At 45.7% G+C, this 17,021-nt stretch overlaps 1 protein-coding gene across 2 annotated transcripts in view; it reads left to right on the plus strand.

The window, feature by feature from the left end:
- Nucleotides 1-17,021, plus strand: part of atp2a3 (ATPase sarcoplasmic/endoplasmic reticulum Ca2+ transporting 3) — a 46,467-nt gene that overhangs the window by 12,861 nt on the left and 16,585 nt on the right. For both annotated transcript variants that reach the window (XM_068729526.1, XM_068729525.1), the window contains exons 4-8: nucleotides 3,368-3,472; nucleotides 3,996-4,134; nucleotides 12,010-12,090; nucleotides 12,349-12,434; nucleotides 12,743-13,207. In XM_068729526.1, coding sequence (XP_068585627.1) covers nucleotides 3,368-3,472; nucleotides 3,996-4,134; nucleotides 12,010-12,090; nucleotides 12,349-12,434; nucleotides 12,743-13,207 — 876 coding nt within the window. The remainder of the gene's footprint in view (nucleotides 1-3,367; nucleotides 3,473-3,995; nucleotides 4,135-12,009; nucleotides 12,091-12,348; nucleotides 12,435-12,742; nucleotides 13,208-17,021) is intronic.

Raw genomic sequence — 17,021 nt, forward strand, 5'->3', positions numbered from 1 at the left:
ACTTCTGCCGAGCTGGAAACAAAACTATCAATCAAAACTCCCTGCGCTGCTGCGACCCCGGTTGCAGTCTGAGGGTGGTGGAGGTCTGAAAGGGGTTTGAGTGGTGGAGACTTTTTTTTTTTTTCATCTATTACAGCACCGGTGTCTCGGGATGGAATTGCTGTTGCTATTTCTGAAAGTAGGAAAGTTGCTCTAAAACTGTATATGACACAACACATCTCTTCCAGCCTTTGTCGTGTTAGCAGGCGTGGGCTGTAAGTGCAGGACTTTGGAGTGCGGGCTCCACTTTTCTTCATGTAAAGCAGGCTTAAATAGGTTGTTTTTAGTGGAACAAGGTCCCTGTTCCACTGTCGCTCAGACCCCAACGCTGTACGATGTCATCGCTGCCTGGAGTGGTTTCAGCTCGGTAACTAAAGCGAGCTACCTTGTGACCTGATCTGACCCAAAAATCGCATACATGCCACACTTCAGAGCAGCTTGTTCTTAATCTCTCTGTTTTGTACGTCAACAGGGAGTGGCAAACGTAGAGAGAACTGCAATGAAAGTTGAACTTGAACCTGGGACTCATTTGGCTATTGTTTTGAATATATTCAAAGTGAGCTGATGAAACTCTCCTGCCTCCTTTGCATGACACAAGAGCGGAGTTCATCATCAGACAAAACAGGGTCAGGTTAGGCTACTTTGTCATGTACAACATGATATAATTTACAGCAATTCACAAACAATTCGGTGAGCTGCATATCATCAATGGTGCCTCCAATTTATCACACCAATTTTATTATGTCCTTTTATATATTATCTCTTTTTCATGTTGCTGAAGCCACAAGCAGCCCCCTTCTCTGGCAGGGCTTTACTAGGGCAGAGCCACACAGAAAGCCACATAAGCCAACTGAAACAATCCGTGCACTTCCTCCCTTTGAGTTGAAGCAAAAAAGAGGGCTGATCTCTTATTTGGTTTTCCACGTCACTACGTGGAGTACAGGAAGGAGCTTAAAAAGTCAATTGACAATTGAATTGGATTTTTAGCCTCCTTTGTTTACCGTTACTTCAATAGGTGACCTTAAGAGTGTTGTTTTTTTGTTTTTTTGATATGAGTGTTTTTCCATTTTGCTGGGCACCGTGCGCTGTTCCAAAACATTCAGCTATAATGGGCCATCTGTCTGCACGTTTCTCAGCGTTCAGTAATGTGTGCGGGGTGTGAAGAGTGCAATGTTCAAAGCTGTATAGAGAGATTTATTTTGGTAATGAAGCTTTGATTTGGAAGAACGTTAAATGAGTTGTCTCGGATAGCCAAACGCAAAGGCAGTTAAATTTCCAACAGATTCCCTCAATGAGTTCTAAAAACCCAAATGAAATCCTGCTCATCTCTCCATTTGAATTCCTATTCAGTGTGAAAGTAGCAGTTGGGTATTCAGACTCCTCTCTAAATGTGCGCTGATTGTGTAAAATGTCTTTTGAGCCATCCTCACTGAGAGGACTGCCATTGTTGCCCTCCAATCTCAGCTCAGTCACAGGGGAGATTTACCGTCCCAAATGATGGGGAATGATGAGCTATCGACCAGGCTCTGGCCGAGCTTGACGCACACCCTGCCGCTCAATACACCTGGGAGACCATTACCCTTTTTATCATTTGATAAGCCCCATCAGATCGTGGAAAACTAGATCCACGTTATGATCTCCCTTCTCTCTCTCTGCTGCTTTTGCTGTGCAGTATTTTTAGTTTCAGCGACGAAATGAAAAGAAATGGCCGTCTAAGTCATTTCGGTGTTGCAGCGGGCAGCTTTTTGTGTTATGATCTTCTAAAGATGCACTTCATTGCTTATTACAATAGCTAACATAGTGGCTGCCATCTCTGACACCTTTGACACCTCAGAAACCATTAATATTCAGCTGCCATCATACTTTATCTGGCTGTAGAGAAATGGCAAAAGTATAGCGTGATTGTATGGTGCCTTCTCAGTGGAGATAATATTTGGAGCCAGGCCATTAACATATATTCAGAGGTGCAATATACGAGATTGGGAGCTTTTGCCTCTCAATGGCTCTCAACATGGCTACGGCTGAGCCAGCAGCTCACGGCTATCAGTGCTAACAGCCGCAAAAGTGCTGACAGAGCTAACGGTGTTTAATTGAAGGGGAACCGGAGGGTGGGTGCCATGCGTACATGACAATGCTGTTGGTGGGGACACAGGCAAAGGTTAGACAATTAGTACAACAGTTGTTTGCTGCTATATTAATGCTCTTAATATTGCTTAATATGTATGCCAGGATGACGTGACACCTGCCTCTAAAGTAGTTTTACGTTAACAATGGATGATATGACTTCTTGTAACTGATAGGGGCACTCGTAGCAACAAACTCACAAAGAGTTATCACCCGACTCAGCAGTTCTGTAGAGCTTTACGACGTCTTTTCAGCTTTTTGATTTCAGTTTTCCGGACCGGTTTTCATTCACTGTTCTCGTGGGCCGCAGAAAGCAGCTGTTTAGCATACGGACCTTTTCATATGTACAAAAATATATGTAACACACTAAAGGAAAAGGAAAAAGAGGGAAAACATAGTAGGGGCTCTTTAATTATTATTATAATTATTATTTATTTGACTCAAAATTAATTCAATATTGTTTAACTGTCCAAATTCGTGTGGCTGCCAGTCTCTATTTGAGCTGTCGACTGTCTTTGTCATTGAACCACTCAAGCCTCACATCCTGGTAAGCAGTCCTCCAAAAAGACACTGCACCACAGAGAGAAGTAGATCTCACACAATCCTTATGTAAATGTGAATTTGTGTGTGATTTTCCTACCGTCCAGGAGCTTTGGTGTACTGGATCTAAACCGTGCTACACAATAGACTCATGGAGAACTGGGCTCCACAAGAGCTGAGTTTATTTAGAGTAATCTCTCTGATTTTCACATCCCCAAATGATCTAGTTTCCTGCAGGATTTAATTTGTTTTTCTCGACCCTCTCATTTTAGGCATCGTCCCTTTTTTTTTCTTCTTTTTTTTTAAATTCTGAATATTTTGTTTTAATTTAGTTTTTAAATGTTTAGTTTTTATAAGTAGCATGACTTTTCCAACAATAAATGAGTAATACAGTCTACTGAGTGAAATAAATAAATGCATATTGGATTAATTCAAACTGCATCATTTAATTGTACTTTTTATAATGTTAATGTTAATAAGTTACCATTTGAGTTTGTTTTTGTCTTTCCAGATTTCCAGAAAGTTCAAGCGTTTTTTTTTTTTCTCCCAAATTGTGTTTCATATCAAGCCATCCCTGAAAATGCATACAATGCAGCCGGCATGGGACTTGAATTGCAGTATAAAATGTTAGTGCTAATGTTTTGTGTACTGTATGTTCATCTAGGTGTTGGCTCTTTTTGAGGAGGGAGAGGAGACGGCCACCGCCTTTGTTGAGCCGATTGTTATTCTTCTTATCCTCATCGCCAACGCTGTTATCGGGGTCTGGCAGGTGAGATGCACTCTTCATCCCGTGTCTCTGTGCAAAGTGCTTACGCGCATGAGTAACATTACTTTCACATGGTTACAAGGGCTAACGAGACTGTAAAGTCTAAACATTTTATCCTGGCCACCAGTTGTTGGCGGATGCATGGGGTTCACCTTTGGAGTCTTGTTACCCGTGTGCTCTGTTTAATACTTGCACCACGTGCTAACATCCATACGTCCAAACGACACATTTTCAGTGTTATGAGGCTGTTGAGTCCTCGAGTTCAAACATAAACAAGCCAGGGAGTTCATGCAAAGTGCCCATAAGCATGAATTTTTGATGCAAGTGTCAAAAATAGAGATAACTCTATTTCCTTTAGAGTTTCCTTTTTTTTTTTTAAAGCTTTGTCTATTAGTGTGTTTGCCTTGCATGCTTTTTTATGATTCCTCTGAATTAACCTGCTTGAACAATATTAGTTGTCAAATTACCTCGAGGTTTTAAAATTGTCCTCTGCTTGACTCTCGCTTCGTCACATCTCACTGTGCAGGAGCGGAATGCCGAGAATGCCATCGAGGCCCTGAAAGAGTACGAGCCAGAGATGGGGAAGGTGTACCGCATGAACCGCAAGGCTGTCCAGAGGATCAAAGCCAGAGACATCGTCCCTGGAGACATAGTGGAGGTGGCAGGTAAGCTGCGGCCGCCGCTCCCAGCAGCCCCGATCTTACTGTCACTCACCCAGACTAATTTACACTTTGTCTGCCTCCAGTGGACTCTCACTGCTGTCACAGAGCTGCCTGCGCAGTGCTGCCACCGACATGCACACACACTCACGCAGCCTTTGCTACCCATTCATGAGTCATTCCAATAGTGTTTCCAAACTGGATTACATAAGAGTCTTTTTTCTGGATGCGCAGGTGCCAGCACTGAAATCCAGTTGTGTGTGTGTGTGTGTGTGTGTGTGTGTGTGTGTGTGTGGCTGTGGTCACCACTTGTATTTAAGGCCCAGTTTTATTTTCCACAGCTTTCCCCCCTTTTTTCCCCTTTGCTTTCCATGCTCTCAGTCTCACCACCTGGACGCTGCTGAATGTTTGTCAGCTCCCTCCATGTTACACACACACACACACACACACACACACACACACACACACACACACACACACACACACACACACACACACACACACACACAAAATCCCCCCGCTGTAAACTCCCCCGTGTGTGGGCAACCTCGTCTAAAAATAGTCCTGTTGTCACTCCGGTTCCAGAACATCTGTGTGTGCTGGAGTTAACGTGCGAGCGCAACAACGTTTGCCATCAACATTGCTGTTGCCTTTTTTTTGGGGGGGTTTGTGGAGAGAGAGAGAGAGAGAGAGAGAGAGAGAGAGAGAGAGAGAGAGAGAGAGAGAGAGAGAGAGAGAGAGAGAGACTCGGCCTTGCATGGTTTGCGAATCGTCTCAGACTGCTCCGAGGGACGTCTGGGAAAGGAGGGAGAGAGCTAGATGTGTGTGAGAGATCACAGCGCTCATTCATAATCGTGGCACGGAGAGAGATTATACATAATGCGTTGGTTACAGCGAGGCCTTGGCACTGTTGGATTTTTAAAAATGAAATCATCCGTCCAAATAACTACCACGGGGTGGTACCCCACGTTAACTAAATTGTTTCCCTGCCCTTTCCAGAGAGTCTAACTGCCATTACTTTCTTGGGAAGAAACTACACCGTGTGTGTGTGTGTGTGTGTGTGTGTGTGTGTGTGTGTGTGAGAGAGAGGTAGCACTTCCCTGGAATTTTGGGCTTGTTACGGCCGGTGTCCTCCATCAATCAGCCAGACGCTAGACAAGCTAGCACAGGTAGCAAGCTCCAAAATGTATGCTCAACCCCCCCCCCCCCAACCGTACCACCACTACCGCGTCACCTCCAACACCAACAGTGTCACCATGGCAACGTTCGGCTCACCTCTGAAGTTCACCGTGGGTCGAGGTTTAAACGACACCTGGGATGATGGCCTGGAGCAGAGAACAGATAGGACTGGAAATGAACCAGCTGCTGTTTAAATAAGGGACTTAGTTTGACTTGTTTGGTTGTCCCATTCAGGGGAAATGGACGGGGGGGATGAAATCAATTTAGAATAGCAACCTATTAGAATCCATTAATAGTCTGACCTAAACTCATACATATATTATAGTGGACATTAAAGGTTTAGGATGATCGAGAGACGGCATTTGTCTCTGTTGTTGGCATTGTGCACTCTATTTTCAATGTACAGCATCATCGGTCTGATGCCATAAACGAGGTGAGGATATTTCCTTTTGCAGACAGTAGAGATGGCTGGACACGTATGTGCGAAACCTTCTGCTGAAGACGAGGCAATAATCAAAGCTAATCAGCTCGTTCCAAGCCCAGAATGCATTTCCAGTCAAAGGTTACTTTGAGAGAAGGTATGATAGAGATGCCCTGCACACTACTGCATTTTTTGTAAAATACACACAGGGGTATCAAGCTCTTTGTTCGTTCTGCCTGACATAACGTTGTTGCTTAGCAGTTTATAACAGGAGTAAACAGCTTAGAAAAATGTGTGTCAGATCGTCAAGCACACCCTCTTGACTGAAACATGTAGGGATACGGCGACAAAGAGAACATGTTAATATTTTCCTGATTTCTCAGGTGTTCCCTCGGATTAGCCTGAGGTTATTCCATGGGAATTGTACGCTAGGGGGTAAAATAAACTGTATATGGAGCTGTTGGAAAAGGACTCCTTGTTGACCACAAGTGCCTTTTGAGGGGAGAAAAGAACATAAATGTATTTACTCAAGTTTCCACTGCTGCTGCCTTCTTGGAGGTACACTGCCGGCGATGCCAGCCACGCTTACAACACAGTTGTGATTTGCAGCTCCGCTGGAACTTTCCTGGTTAGGGTTAGGGAGTGACTACAGCGGTCAGGAACTCTTGGAGGATTTACACAGGACCTGAAGAGATGGAAACCTGCAACGAGCCATTCCCACTAACGAGTCACGGTTAGCCTGCACGTGAACGAAGACCTCTCTGCCAGGATATTATGCAAGAGATTTAGTTAGGAGTCCAGTTTTACCAAATGGAAGGAGAACTCCAGCTGGCCACACCAGCTGACCTCATTTGTTTTGATCAAATGTGCATGTGCCGCATTTCCATTTCATTCATTCTGCGGTAGATGCTAATTATAAATCTTAATTATAATTAAGTAGATCTTAATATCTTCTTCTTGCTTTTTCATACTTCAAAGCACTACAAGTAATAGTCAGACAAATGTCTGATGTTTCTGATGTTTAAAGGACTGTTCATCTGAAATCAGCGTGGCTGTCGTAGGATGCGTTTCTCTTCCAGCAGATGGAGAGTGTCAGTGGGAGGCCTGTGGCAGAAAGTGGACGGGGGAGCAGGAGTAGGCGTGGGTAGGCGTTTTGAACAGCCTCTCTCTTCCTGCCTTCGGCGAGTCCTGCTACTGTGGACCTGTAGCCCCTGGCCGTCTCCCACACAAACACGGCACGCACTCCTCTCCCCCTCTTCCTCTACCACACTCATTCTCTCACAACCCATGGGTGTCAAGATGGAGAGATGTGGAAGAACATAGAAGTTGGAAGCACTGGCTAATTCAGGGACACACAGTGCGGCCTCGTCTTCATTACTCCGTCTCTTTCGCTGTCTCCGTCCCATCAGGATAGACCCCGAGGTCACAGAACATCGAGCGGCTGTCAAGAGGAGATGATGGAGCTCTGAGAGAAGTGGAGAAAGATCAAGGAATAAACACTCTGAGTTTCACTTAGTGTGAGATCGCTTTGAAAAATTTTCGTTGTGAAGTGGGCTGTTACAGAAGAAATACGTAAGAGGGGAGGTGGGGGCAAGAATTCAACAAGATATCCAGTCAAATTCATGCTGAAAAGCCACAGTAGATTCTTTTTCCTGGTCTACTGTGCTGGAAAGAAACAAGTGAAGAATATCACACCTGTCTCACGTGTTTGGAGCAATTTCCCACTCCTCTGTTCTGAGATCATTGTCAATGACTACATCAAACCATCCAAACTCGCTCTGTCCTGCCATTATGATATAATTTCCATGAAATGTTCATTGTCAGGCTCTAATAAAGAGGAAGCAATAACCTTTTTTTGTTTTGGAGCATTAGAGACTTATAATCCGGCTATGAAATACGAGTTTAATATCCAGATTTAATAAGCAGACAGTGAGACAGTGGCAGGGAAGATGAAATGCATTTTGTAGATTTAATGCAGGCTTCAACTGTGGTTTATGTCTGACATATGTAAGGAAGTGGTGTATCACAGGAACAAAGAGTGAAGAGGGAACAAAGTGGAGGTGAAAGAATTGATCTTTTTTTTTTTTTTTAAACAGCAACGTGACTCCATCAAGGTTGTATTGAGCCATTGTTTACCTGCGGCTGCAGCTTGAGCTCCAACCAGCTGATGTGTCTTTGCCCAAGGATTTATTGTTTGAACACGGACATTCGACATGGTGTAACTAAGGGTTCACCTGCAGCTACACTCACAAGCACAGGAGGACTTTCTTGAGGGACAAACCTTAGTAGAAGTACATCTTCTCCTACTACTCTATAGCTAGGATGGTCTTCTGGTCATTGTAAGCCATGCCAGCTGTATGGCTCTATGGATGGTAATGTCGGCCCGTCGGTACGTCCACCACTTTGTTCCTGACTGAAATATCTCAACACCCATTGGATTGACGTGAAATTCAGTACAGAAATGTTTTGGTCCGTAGAGGATGGAGTCTAATTACTTTGATGGTCCCCTGACCTTTCCTCTAATGCTGCAAACAGGTTGACATTTGAGGTTCAGAGTGAAATATCTTGAGAACTATTGATTGGTCATTTTCTTATAATATTTTCCTCTAGCGCTGCAGGTCACGGTATTCACTTATTCAGTGCAAATAGCTTGACTGCTCTACTAGATGGATTGGTACAAAATGTTGTGCAGACATTCATGGTTCATAGATGATGTACGAGTCCCTGACTTTTCCTTTTTGAGTGAAATGGCTCAACTACTATTGAACACAGATATTTAAGGTCGCTAGTCTCATCTCATCTCATCTTCAACCGCTTATCTGTGATCGGGTCGCGGGGGCAACAGCTCCAGCAGGGGACCCCAAACTTCCCTTTCCCGAGCCACATCAGCCAGCTCTGACTGGGGGATCCCGAGGCGCTCCCAGGCCAGTTTGGAGATATAGTCCCTCCACCTGGTCCTGGGCCTCCCTCGTGGTCTCCTCCCAGCTGGTCGTGCCTGGAACGCCTCCCTAGGGAGGCGCCCAGGTGGCATCCTTACCAGATGCCCGAACCACCTCAACTGGCTCCTTTCCACGCAAAGGAGCAGCGGCTCTACTCCGAGTCCCTCACGGATGACCGAACTTCTCACCCTATCTCTAAGGGAGATGCCAGCCACCCTCCTGAGGAAACCCATTTCGGCCGCTTGTACCCGCGATCTAATTCTTTCGGTCATGACCCAGTCCACATGACCATAGGTGAGGGTAGGAACGAAGATTGCCCGGTAGATAGAGAGCTTTGCCTTGCGGCTCAGATCTCTTTTCGTCACAACGGTGTGGTAGAGCGACTGCAATACCGCCCCAGCTGCTCCGATTCTCCGGCCAATCTGACGTTCCATTGTTCCCTCGCTCGCAAACAAGACCCCGAGGTACTTGAACTCCTTCACTTGGGGTAAGGACTCATTCCCTACCCGGAGTGGGCAATCCAGCGGTTTCCTGCTGAGAACCATGGCCTCAGATTTAGAGGTGCTGATCCTCATCCCAACCGCTTCACACTCGGCTGCGAACCAATCCAGTGAGTGCTGGAGGTCACAGCCCAATGAAGACATCAGGACCACATCATCTGCAAATGGCAGCGATGCAATCCTCAGCCCACCGAACTGTAAACACTCCTCCCCACGACTACGCCTTGATATCCTGTCCATGAATACCACAAACAGGATTGGTGACAAAGCGCAGCCCTGGCGGAGGCCAACCCTCACCGGAAACGAGTCTGACTTACTGCAGAGAACCCGGACACAGCTCTCGCTTTGGGCGTACAGGGATTGGATGGCCCCCAGAAGTGGCCCCCTCACCCCATACCCCCGCAGCACCTCCCACAGTATCTCCCGGGGGACCCGGTCATACGCCTTCTCCAGGTCCACAAAACACATGTAGACCGGATGGGCGTATTCCCAAGCCCCCTCCAGGATCCTTGCGAGAGTGAAGAGCTGGTCCGTTGTTCCACGGCCAGGACGGAATCCGCATTGTTCCTCTTCAATCCGAGGTTCGACTATCGGCTGAACCCTCCTTTCCAGCACCTTGGAGTAGACTTTACCAGGGAGGCTGAGTAATGTGATACCACGGTAATTGGCACACACCCTATGGTCCCCCTTTTTGAACAGGGGAACCACCACCCCGGTCTGCCACTCCCTAGGCACCGTCCCAGACCTCCACACAATGTTGAAGAGACGTGTCATCCAAGACAGTCCCTCCAGACCCAGTGCCTTCAGCATTTCTGGACAGATCTCATCAATCCCTGGGGCTTTGCCACTGTGGAGTTGTTTGACTACCTCAGTGACTTCCACCAGGGAAATTGATGATGCTCCCCCATCAGCCTCCAGCTCTGCCTCTACCATAGAGGGCGTATAAGTCGGATTCAGGAGTTCCTCAAAGTGTTCCTTCCACCGCCCGATTACCCCCTCAGTTGAAGTCAACAGAGTCCCATCCTTACTGTATACAGTTTGGATGTTTCCCCGTTTCCCCCTCCTGAGGTTCCGGATGGTTTTCCAGAAACACCTTGGTGTTGACCGAAAGTCCTTCTCCATGGCTACTCCGAACTCCTCCCACACCCGCTGCTTTGCCTCCTTCACGGCAGCGGCTGTAGCCCTTCGGGTCCGTCGGTACCTTGCAACTGCCTCAGGAGTCTTCCGGGATAACGTATCCCGGAAGGCCTCTTTCTTCAGTCGGACGGCTTCCCTGACCACCGGTGTCCACCACGGTGTTCGAGGGTTACCGCCCCTTGAGGCACCTAAGACCTTGAGACCACAGCTCACCGCCGTAGCTTTGGCAATAGAAGCTTTGAACATCGTCCATTCCTGTTCGATGCCCCCAACCTCCACAGGGATGCTAGAAAAGCTCCGCCGGAGGTGTGAGTTGAAGATCTCCCGGACAGGGGCCTCCTCCAGACGTTCCCAGTTTGCCCGCACTACCCGTTTGGGCTTACCAGGTCTGTCCAGAGTTTTCCCCCACCCTCTGACCCAACTCACAACCAGATGGTGATCAGTTGACGGCTCCGCCCCTCTCTTCACCCGAGTGTCCAAAACATACGGCCTCAGATCCGATGATACGATAACAAAATCGATCGTCGACCTTCGGCCTAGGGTGCTCTGGTACCACGTACACTTATGAACATCCTTATGCTCGAACATGGTGTTCGTTATGGACAATCCATGACTAGCACAGAAGTCCAACAACAAATGACCGTTCGGGTTTAGATCAGGGAGGCCTTCTATGTTCTTCCAATCGCGCCTCTCCAGGTATCCCCATCGTTGCCCACGTGCGCGTTGAAATCCCCCAGCAGAACTATGGAGTCCCCCACTGGAGCCCCATACAGGACTCCAGTCAGAGTCTCTAAGAAGGCTGAATACTCTGAACTGTTGTTGTTCGGTGCATATGCACAGACAACAGTCAGAGTTCCCCCCATCCATAACCCGCAGGCGTAGGGAGGCGACCCTCTCGTCCACCGGGGTAAACTCCAACGCAGCGGCACTCAGCCGGGGATTTGTGAGTATCCCCACACCCGCCTGGCTTTACCACATCCTAAGTTGTACTGTGAGCTAAGTGCTAATAAGCAAACGTTAGTATGCTAACATGTTAAACCAAGATGGTGAACATGGTAAAACTTATACCTGCTAAACATCAGCATGTTAGCATTGTTTTTTTTGATTATGTAAGCATGCTGGTGTTAGCATTTAGCTCAAAGCAGCGCTGCCCCAGAAAGCTGCTAGCATTGCTGATACCTCGTTACTTGTTGAACTTAAAGGGCCAGGGTGTAGTATTTGGCAGCATCTAGCGGTGAGGTTGCAAATTGCAACCAACTGAAACTTCTCCTTTATGCTAAGCATGTACAAAAAAAAACCTCATTCTAAGCTACGAAAACACAACTCATTTTCAGGTGATTATACACTGAAGAATACTTCAATCAATATTATATAATATATCCCCCTAAGTCTCATTATCTTGAAATTTGTGTTTACATTTTTTGAAAAACACATTTTTAGAAATCTGCTCCCTATCAGTAGGTCAGATTGCTTCCAAATTGAAGTCTTACTAAGTTTTTTTTTTTTTGTTTTTTTTTTAAGATATTGATTAATGAACTTCAAAAGGTCGTGGCTCAGCCCAAAACCCGCTACCTGTGATTTTTGCGATTGAGCCGTTTCTTTCTGTTGAGCGAAAAAGGGCTTGAACCCAGAATGTCCGCTTGCGGCTATATCTAATGTAATATTTTTTTGCAATCCCAGCCATTCCTTTTTCTTGTTTCATCAGTTGGTGACAAGGTGCCTGCTGACATCAGAGTGACCTCCATTAAGTCCACCACCCTGCGAGTGGACCAGTCCATCCTCACAGGTATTTTCCATCTCTCTCGTCAGACATCAAACAATCCAGCTTCAAAACGTTCACATAATTCAGATAGAGTATGCTCCCTTGCACATTGCATGGACTTAGAAGAACAATGGTTATACATTTTGTTTAAGTGTCTGTGTTGGTTCTTCCTACTCTTTAGACTTTAAACTTTGGCTCCGTCCCTGTCGAATCATCACATTGTTGGTCGTATAATCACCTGTGGCACTTCCAGATCTAATCCTGTACAATCTTTCCTTTTAGGGGAGTCTGTGTCCATCATCAAACACACGGATCCGGTTCCTGACCCCAGGGCTGTCAACCAAGACAAAAAGAACATGCTGTTTTCTGTAAGCACATCCCCCTGCAGCTCGCTGAGTCATGTTTATCTTCCGCCTTCATATCGGAGATTGATGTCTTTTTTGGCACAGCTATACAACCCTGACTTTTAGTAACGTCGTTGAACTTAATGTTTTCTCAGAAAGGTTACATTCCTTCTCTGGTGATCTAAAGGCAGCTTAATGTACGCGTGTTTGATTCATTGCCGCTTGAAGGAAACTCTTCTCTTATGGTCTGCGAATGACTTGAAATATTTTTCACAGATTTTTTCTGCTTCACTTTCCAGCACTTATTTCTCCCTCTCTTCTTTTTTCCTCAGGGCACAAACATTGCAGCGGGCCGCGCCATAGGCGTGGTCATTGCTACCGGCGTCTCCACAGAGATCGGTAAGATCCGTAATCAGATGGCAGCTACAGAGCAAGAGAAGACGCCGCTGCAGCAGAAGCTGGACGAGTTCGGGCAGCAGCTCTCCAAGGTCATCTCCCTGATCTGCGTGGCTGTGTGGGTCATCAACATCGGCCACTTCGGGGACCCCGTCCATGGCGGCTCCTGGGTCAGAGGGGCCATCTATTACTTCAAGATTGCCGTGGCCCTGGCTGTGGCCGCCATTCCCGAGGGCCTGCCCGCTGTCATCACCACCTGCCTGGCCCTCGGCACGCGTCGCATGGCCAAGAAGAACGCCATCGTTCGCAGCCTGCCATCGGTGGAGACGCTGGGCTGCACCTCTGTCATCTGCTCCGACAAGACGGGCACCCTCACCACCAACCAGATGTCTGTCTGCAGAGTAAGTGGCGACGCTTTAGTTTTTATTTTGACTGCTGGCCATGCAGTTTTGCATTCATTCAGCTGAATTAGTATTTCATATTCACATCCTGTTGTTTCATTGCCTCGTCATAAAAAGCTTCTGGGAATTTTTATTTGAGTAAGCACGAAGAAAAATCCTTGTGGTGTTGGAAAGTTTGCCTCTGTTTGGCAGGTTTGAGATAACGGCTTGTGGAGCAGCACAGGTTGGCATGAGCCGGCAGCTACAGTATATTACCTGATCAGCTCACACAAGCACAGTGAAGGCTTTCCAAAATGTCACATGGCCTGAATAAACACAATACAGGGATCCATATCCTGAACTGTCCTGAAGGTTTCAGTGTATGGATAGTGTCTATATAATTACATTAGACGACAAGCACTGAAAGGTCTTATCCACAACTACTCACTGGTGGTTTTGTAGCACATGGCCTCACCCTTTCCTTTGTCTGTTGTGTGTGTTGCCTGAAAGCCGTCTTTGCTCCAAACGCAGAGTAAACGCCAGCGCTGCTGTTTACCTTGGCTCCTGTTCAGGGCTTTAGCTCCACACACACACACACACACACACACACACACACACACATAATCTCCGTTAACACCTCTTGTCCTTACATCCTTCATCTCACCTCAGCTAAAGACCTCAGAGCTTCTGGTGGCCAGAATTAAAGCCATGTTCCATCAAAGATAGAAAATGTGGTTTATTTATTACTATAAGGAGAGTTATTAATATTGTTACAATTTGGACAGTTGTTATTAGGTTTTCATTCATCTCAAAGTCTTGATCTAGATGAGGTGCTAGAATTTACCACATGTAAACCCAACCTGAACCCGACGTGCATAAATAAATCTTGAAAAAAGAGAGACCCGATCCGAATAGACCCAAGGATAACTGGACCCGATCCAAAGTTGACACGAACAGCCTCTAAGGAGTATAATATTGTCCTAAGAATGAATGTCAAGTCATAGAAACTTTATTACAAATATATTAATTTGCTTTAAAGACAAATTTCCTGTTTTCCACCTCCTTCATCAACAATAACACATTCTGCCTCTCATTCATCCTCTCATTTTGTCTTTGGAAGTGACAAAAAATGATCTAACTAATTTCATATCTGTGACGAAAAGTAAAAAAACAAACACTTTTACAGAGGCTACTGATTTCCCAAAATATTTTCTCCATGGTGACATCAGAGCTAGGGCTGCACAATTAATCTAAATTTTATCAAAATCGCAATATGACCTATTGCAATATTCAAATCACTGGAGGCGCAAGATTTGTTAAAAGGCAGATTGTGTTTCAAAACACCATTTCAATCAAATACTTGCTGCAGAGATATCGTGGCCAACATATCATATTCTACTGAATTAAGAAAACATCTTTGTTTGGTACAGATCCCCGCAAAAGTCACACCAAAAATCATTTCAATATGTTTTACATTAATGAAAATGTAATGAAAAATTATTGTGATGATGAAAATCATTTTTATTTCATTTATCGCAATCATTTTTTTCCCATTTGTTTAGCCCTAATCAGAGCTGATACTCAGGTATTAGACATATTACTAAACACACAAACCTGAGGCCCGAAGCATTAAAACAAGACTTTACCCAACCCAATTAACCTGAACATTAACTTGGACCCGGTCCACCTCCGGTTCCATGTCGGATCCTGGTTCCTCAGGACCCATGAAGACAAATGTGACAAATGAACTAGATAACAGTTATTGCTAAAACGTGTTTATTAAAGTAATTTAGTCCTGATATTCAAAGACAGTAGTTTATGCAGAGGCAGATTTTTCTGCAGACTGCATGTCGTTTGGACATGACTTCCTCTAAAAACCAGCAGCAACAATATTTTGACTTCTGTAGATCTTTGTCTGTGTGTATCCATTTTATTTTCTTACTGTCTCAAAATGGAGTTGGCATCAGAGGACTGTGCACTTCCTTTACAGCAGAAACTCTTGCGGTATAAACGCCCCTCCCTTTGCTCCCCGAGATGACGCGGAGTGTCTGCTCGGTTCATGCGTAGCCGCAGGGAGTTCCCTCCAGCAGGAGGGACATGGGGCAGTGATCTCACCACAACCCCGAAACCCTCCCAGACAGATTTAGAGCAAAGGCAGGCTGACGCTGGCAAATATTGACCTTCTGCTTCCACCTGTACTCCCCGGCCTGCTGCTCTCAGCTTTCTGGTGGAAGATAAGGGGGGCACACACTCATACTCTCACAAAGACAAATCAAACTCCCACTTCGCAGTTGTTGTTTTTTTGTCATGGTGTTTCCCGGAGATAGTCATTTTTGGGGTTGCATAACCTCATCCCTCTTCGTGTTTGTTCTACGCTTGGACTGCTGTGTTTGCTCTGTTTTTTTTATGGGGTTTTTTGTGCGTCAAGGTTTAAATGCCCACATGAATGTTTGCCCAGGCTTATCATCTGTGCTTATTTTTGGACTGGTCTCCAGCCAGAGGTCCTGAGAGCACCATATGTCTCCCCTGCCTCGGGGCTATCCCCATATCTGCAGGATTTCCAGGGATTCCCCCGCCGTATCGTGACTTCCCTCCTTTTCCCTTCTCACGCACGCACGCACGCACGCACACACACACACACACACACACACACACACACACACACACACACATGAAGAGACACCACACATAAAAAGGGCTACTCACATGCTCAGAGGAAGTGAGTAGAAGAATACAAACTTGTGCCACTACCACTGAGTCACATGGCTCACACTGTACCGTGTTTCCTTGGAGACCACAGCAGATCAGTTACGGAGGGCAAAGTGACCACGGATGAAAGACCAACCCTATCTTATTCCGTTGGCCCTGCTTTGTGTGTGTGCTGTACGTGCTTCAGTAGAAGTCGTTAGGTCCCTGAGTCGTCATTGTCGATCTGTTATAGAGCGAGAACTTGTCGAGCCTGATGACCTTTGTGAAATTAGGAATTGAGCAGAAGGGTGAGGTTGTTTTAAAAGTTCCTTAAAGGGACAGTACATCGCAAAATGCAATGAAAAATTTGGAGGTAGACCTGTGATGTTTCAGTGAGACATTTCAGGATATCTTCTGAACTTAAGTACTCTCCTCCAACCAAATACCAATACAACAGAAGAACAGCTGGTGCAGGCAAACAAACACACAATGTTTTAATAAGAAAAAAGTCAGGCGCTATAATTGGCCTTTTTCCATTATGCCATGAGTGTGTGTGCAGTTTTCCACACAACAGCAGGTCACAGTAAATGTGGTTACCTCGCAGAGATGTTTGAGGTTTCTAGCCTGTCGACTGCAGCTCTTCATCTAACAGCTTATTGTGGCTGCTCCTGGCTGTTCCACTGCTCCCTGTGATATTTAACTCTGTCAAAAATGACCATGTCCTTTGTTGTAGACATGTTTTTGATGAACGATGGTGGTCAGCACAAACCTCAATGACAAATATTTGTGACTGCATCACACAAAAGATTTAAAAAAAATGTTTCACCGGTTTGATGTTTTTAATGTGTTTTAGCAGGGAAAAAGTGAGCAGTGCTGAGCCCGCTGTATTTCCAAAGTTAGTTTGGTTAGAAGTTGATTAAGCACAAGCAAGAATATGCATCATGTAAGCAGAATATCAGTGGAAATATTTAAACAAGCCAACCTCGATTTTGACACAGGGTTACTAAATTAATGTCTGTATAAATGCAGGAATTTAGCAAACGGTCAATTGCCTTAAGGCCCTTACCGGTTCCAGTTTGGTAACTTCCAGCTCTGGTACTGTGTTCGGAGTGTGAACAGACAGCAGAGAGGCTGATTTAAATGACAT

This window comes from Cebidichthys violaceus, unplaced genomic scaffold (assembly GCF_023349555.1).
Source record: "Cebidichthys violaceus isolate CVI_PGR_0920_01 unplaced genomic scaffold, fCebVio1.0.p SCAF_46, whole genome shotgun sequence".
Lineage (NCBI taxonomy): Eukaryota > Metazoa > Chordata > Actinopteri > Perciformes > Stichaeidae > Cebidichthys > Cebidichthys violaceus.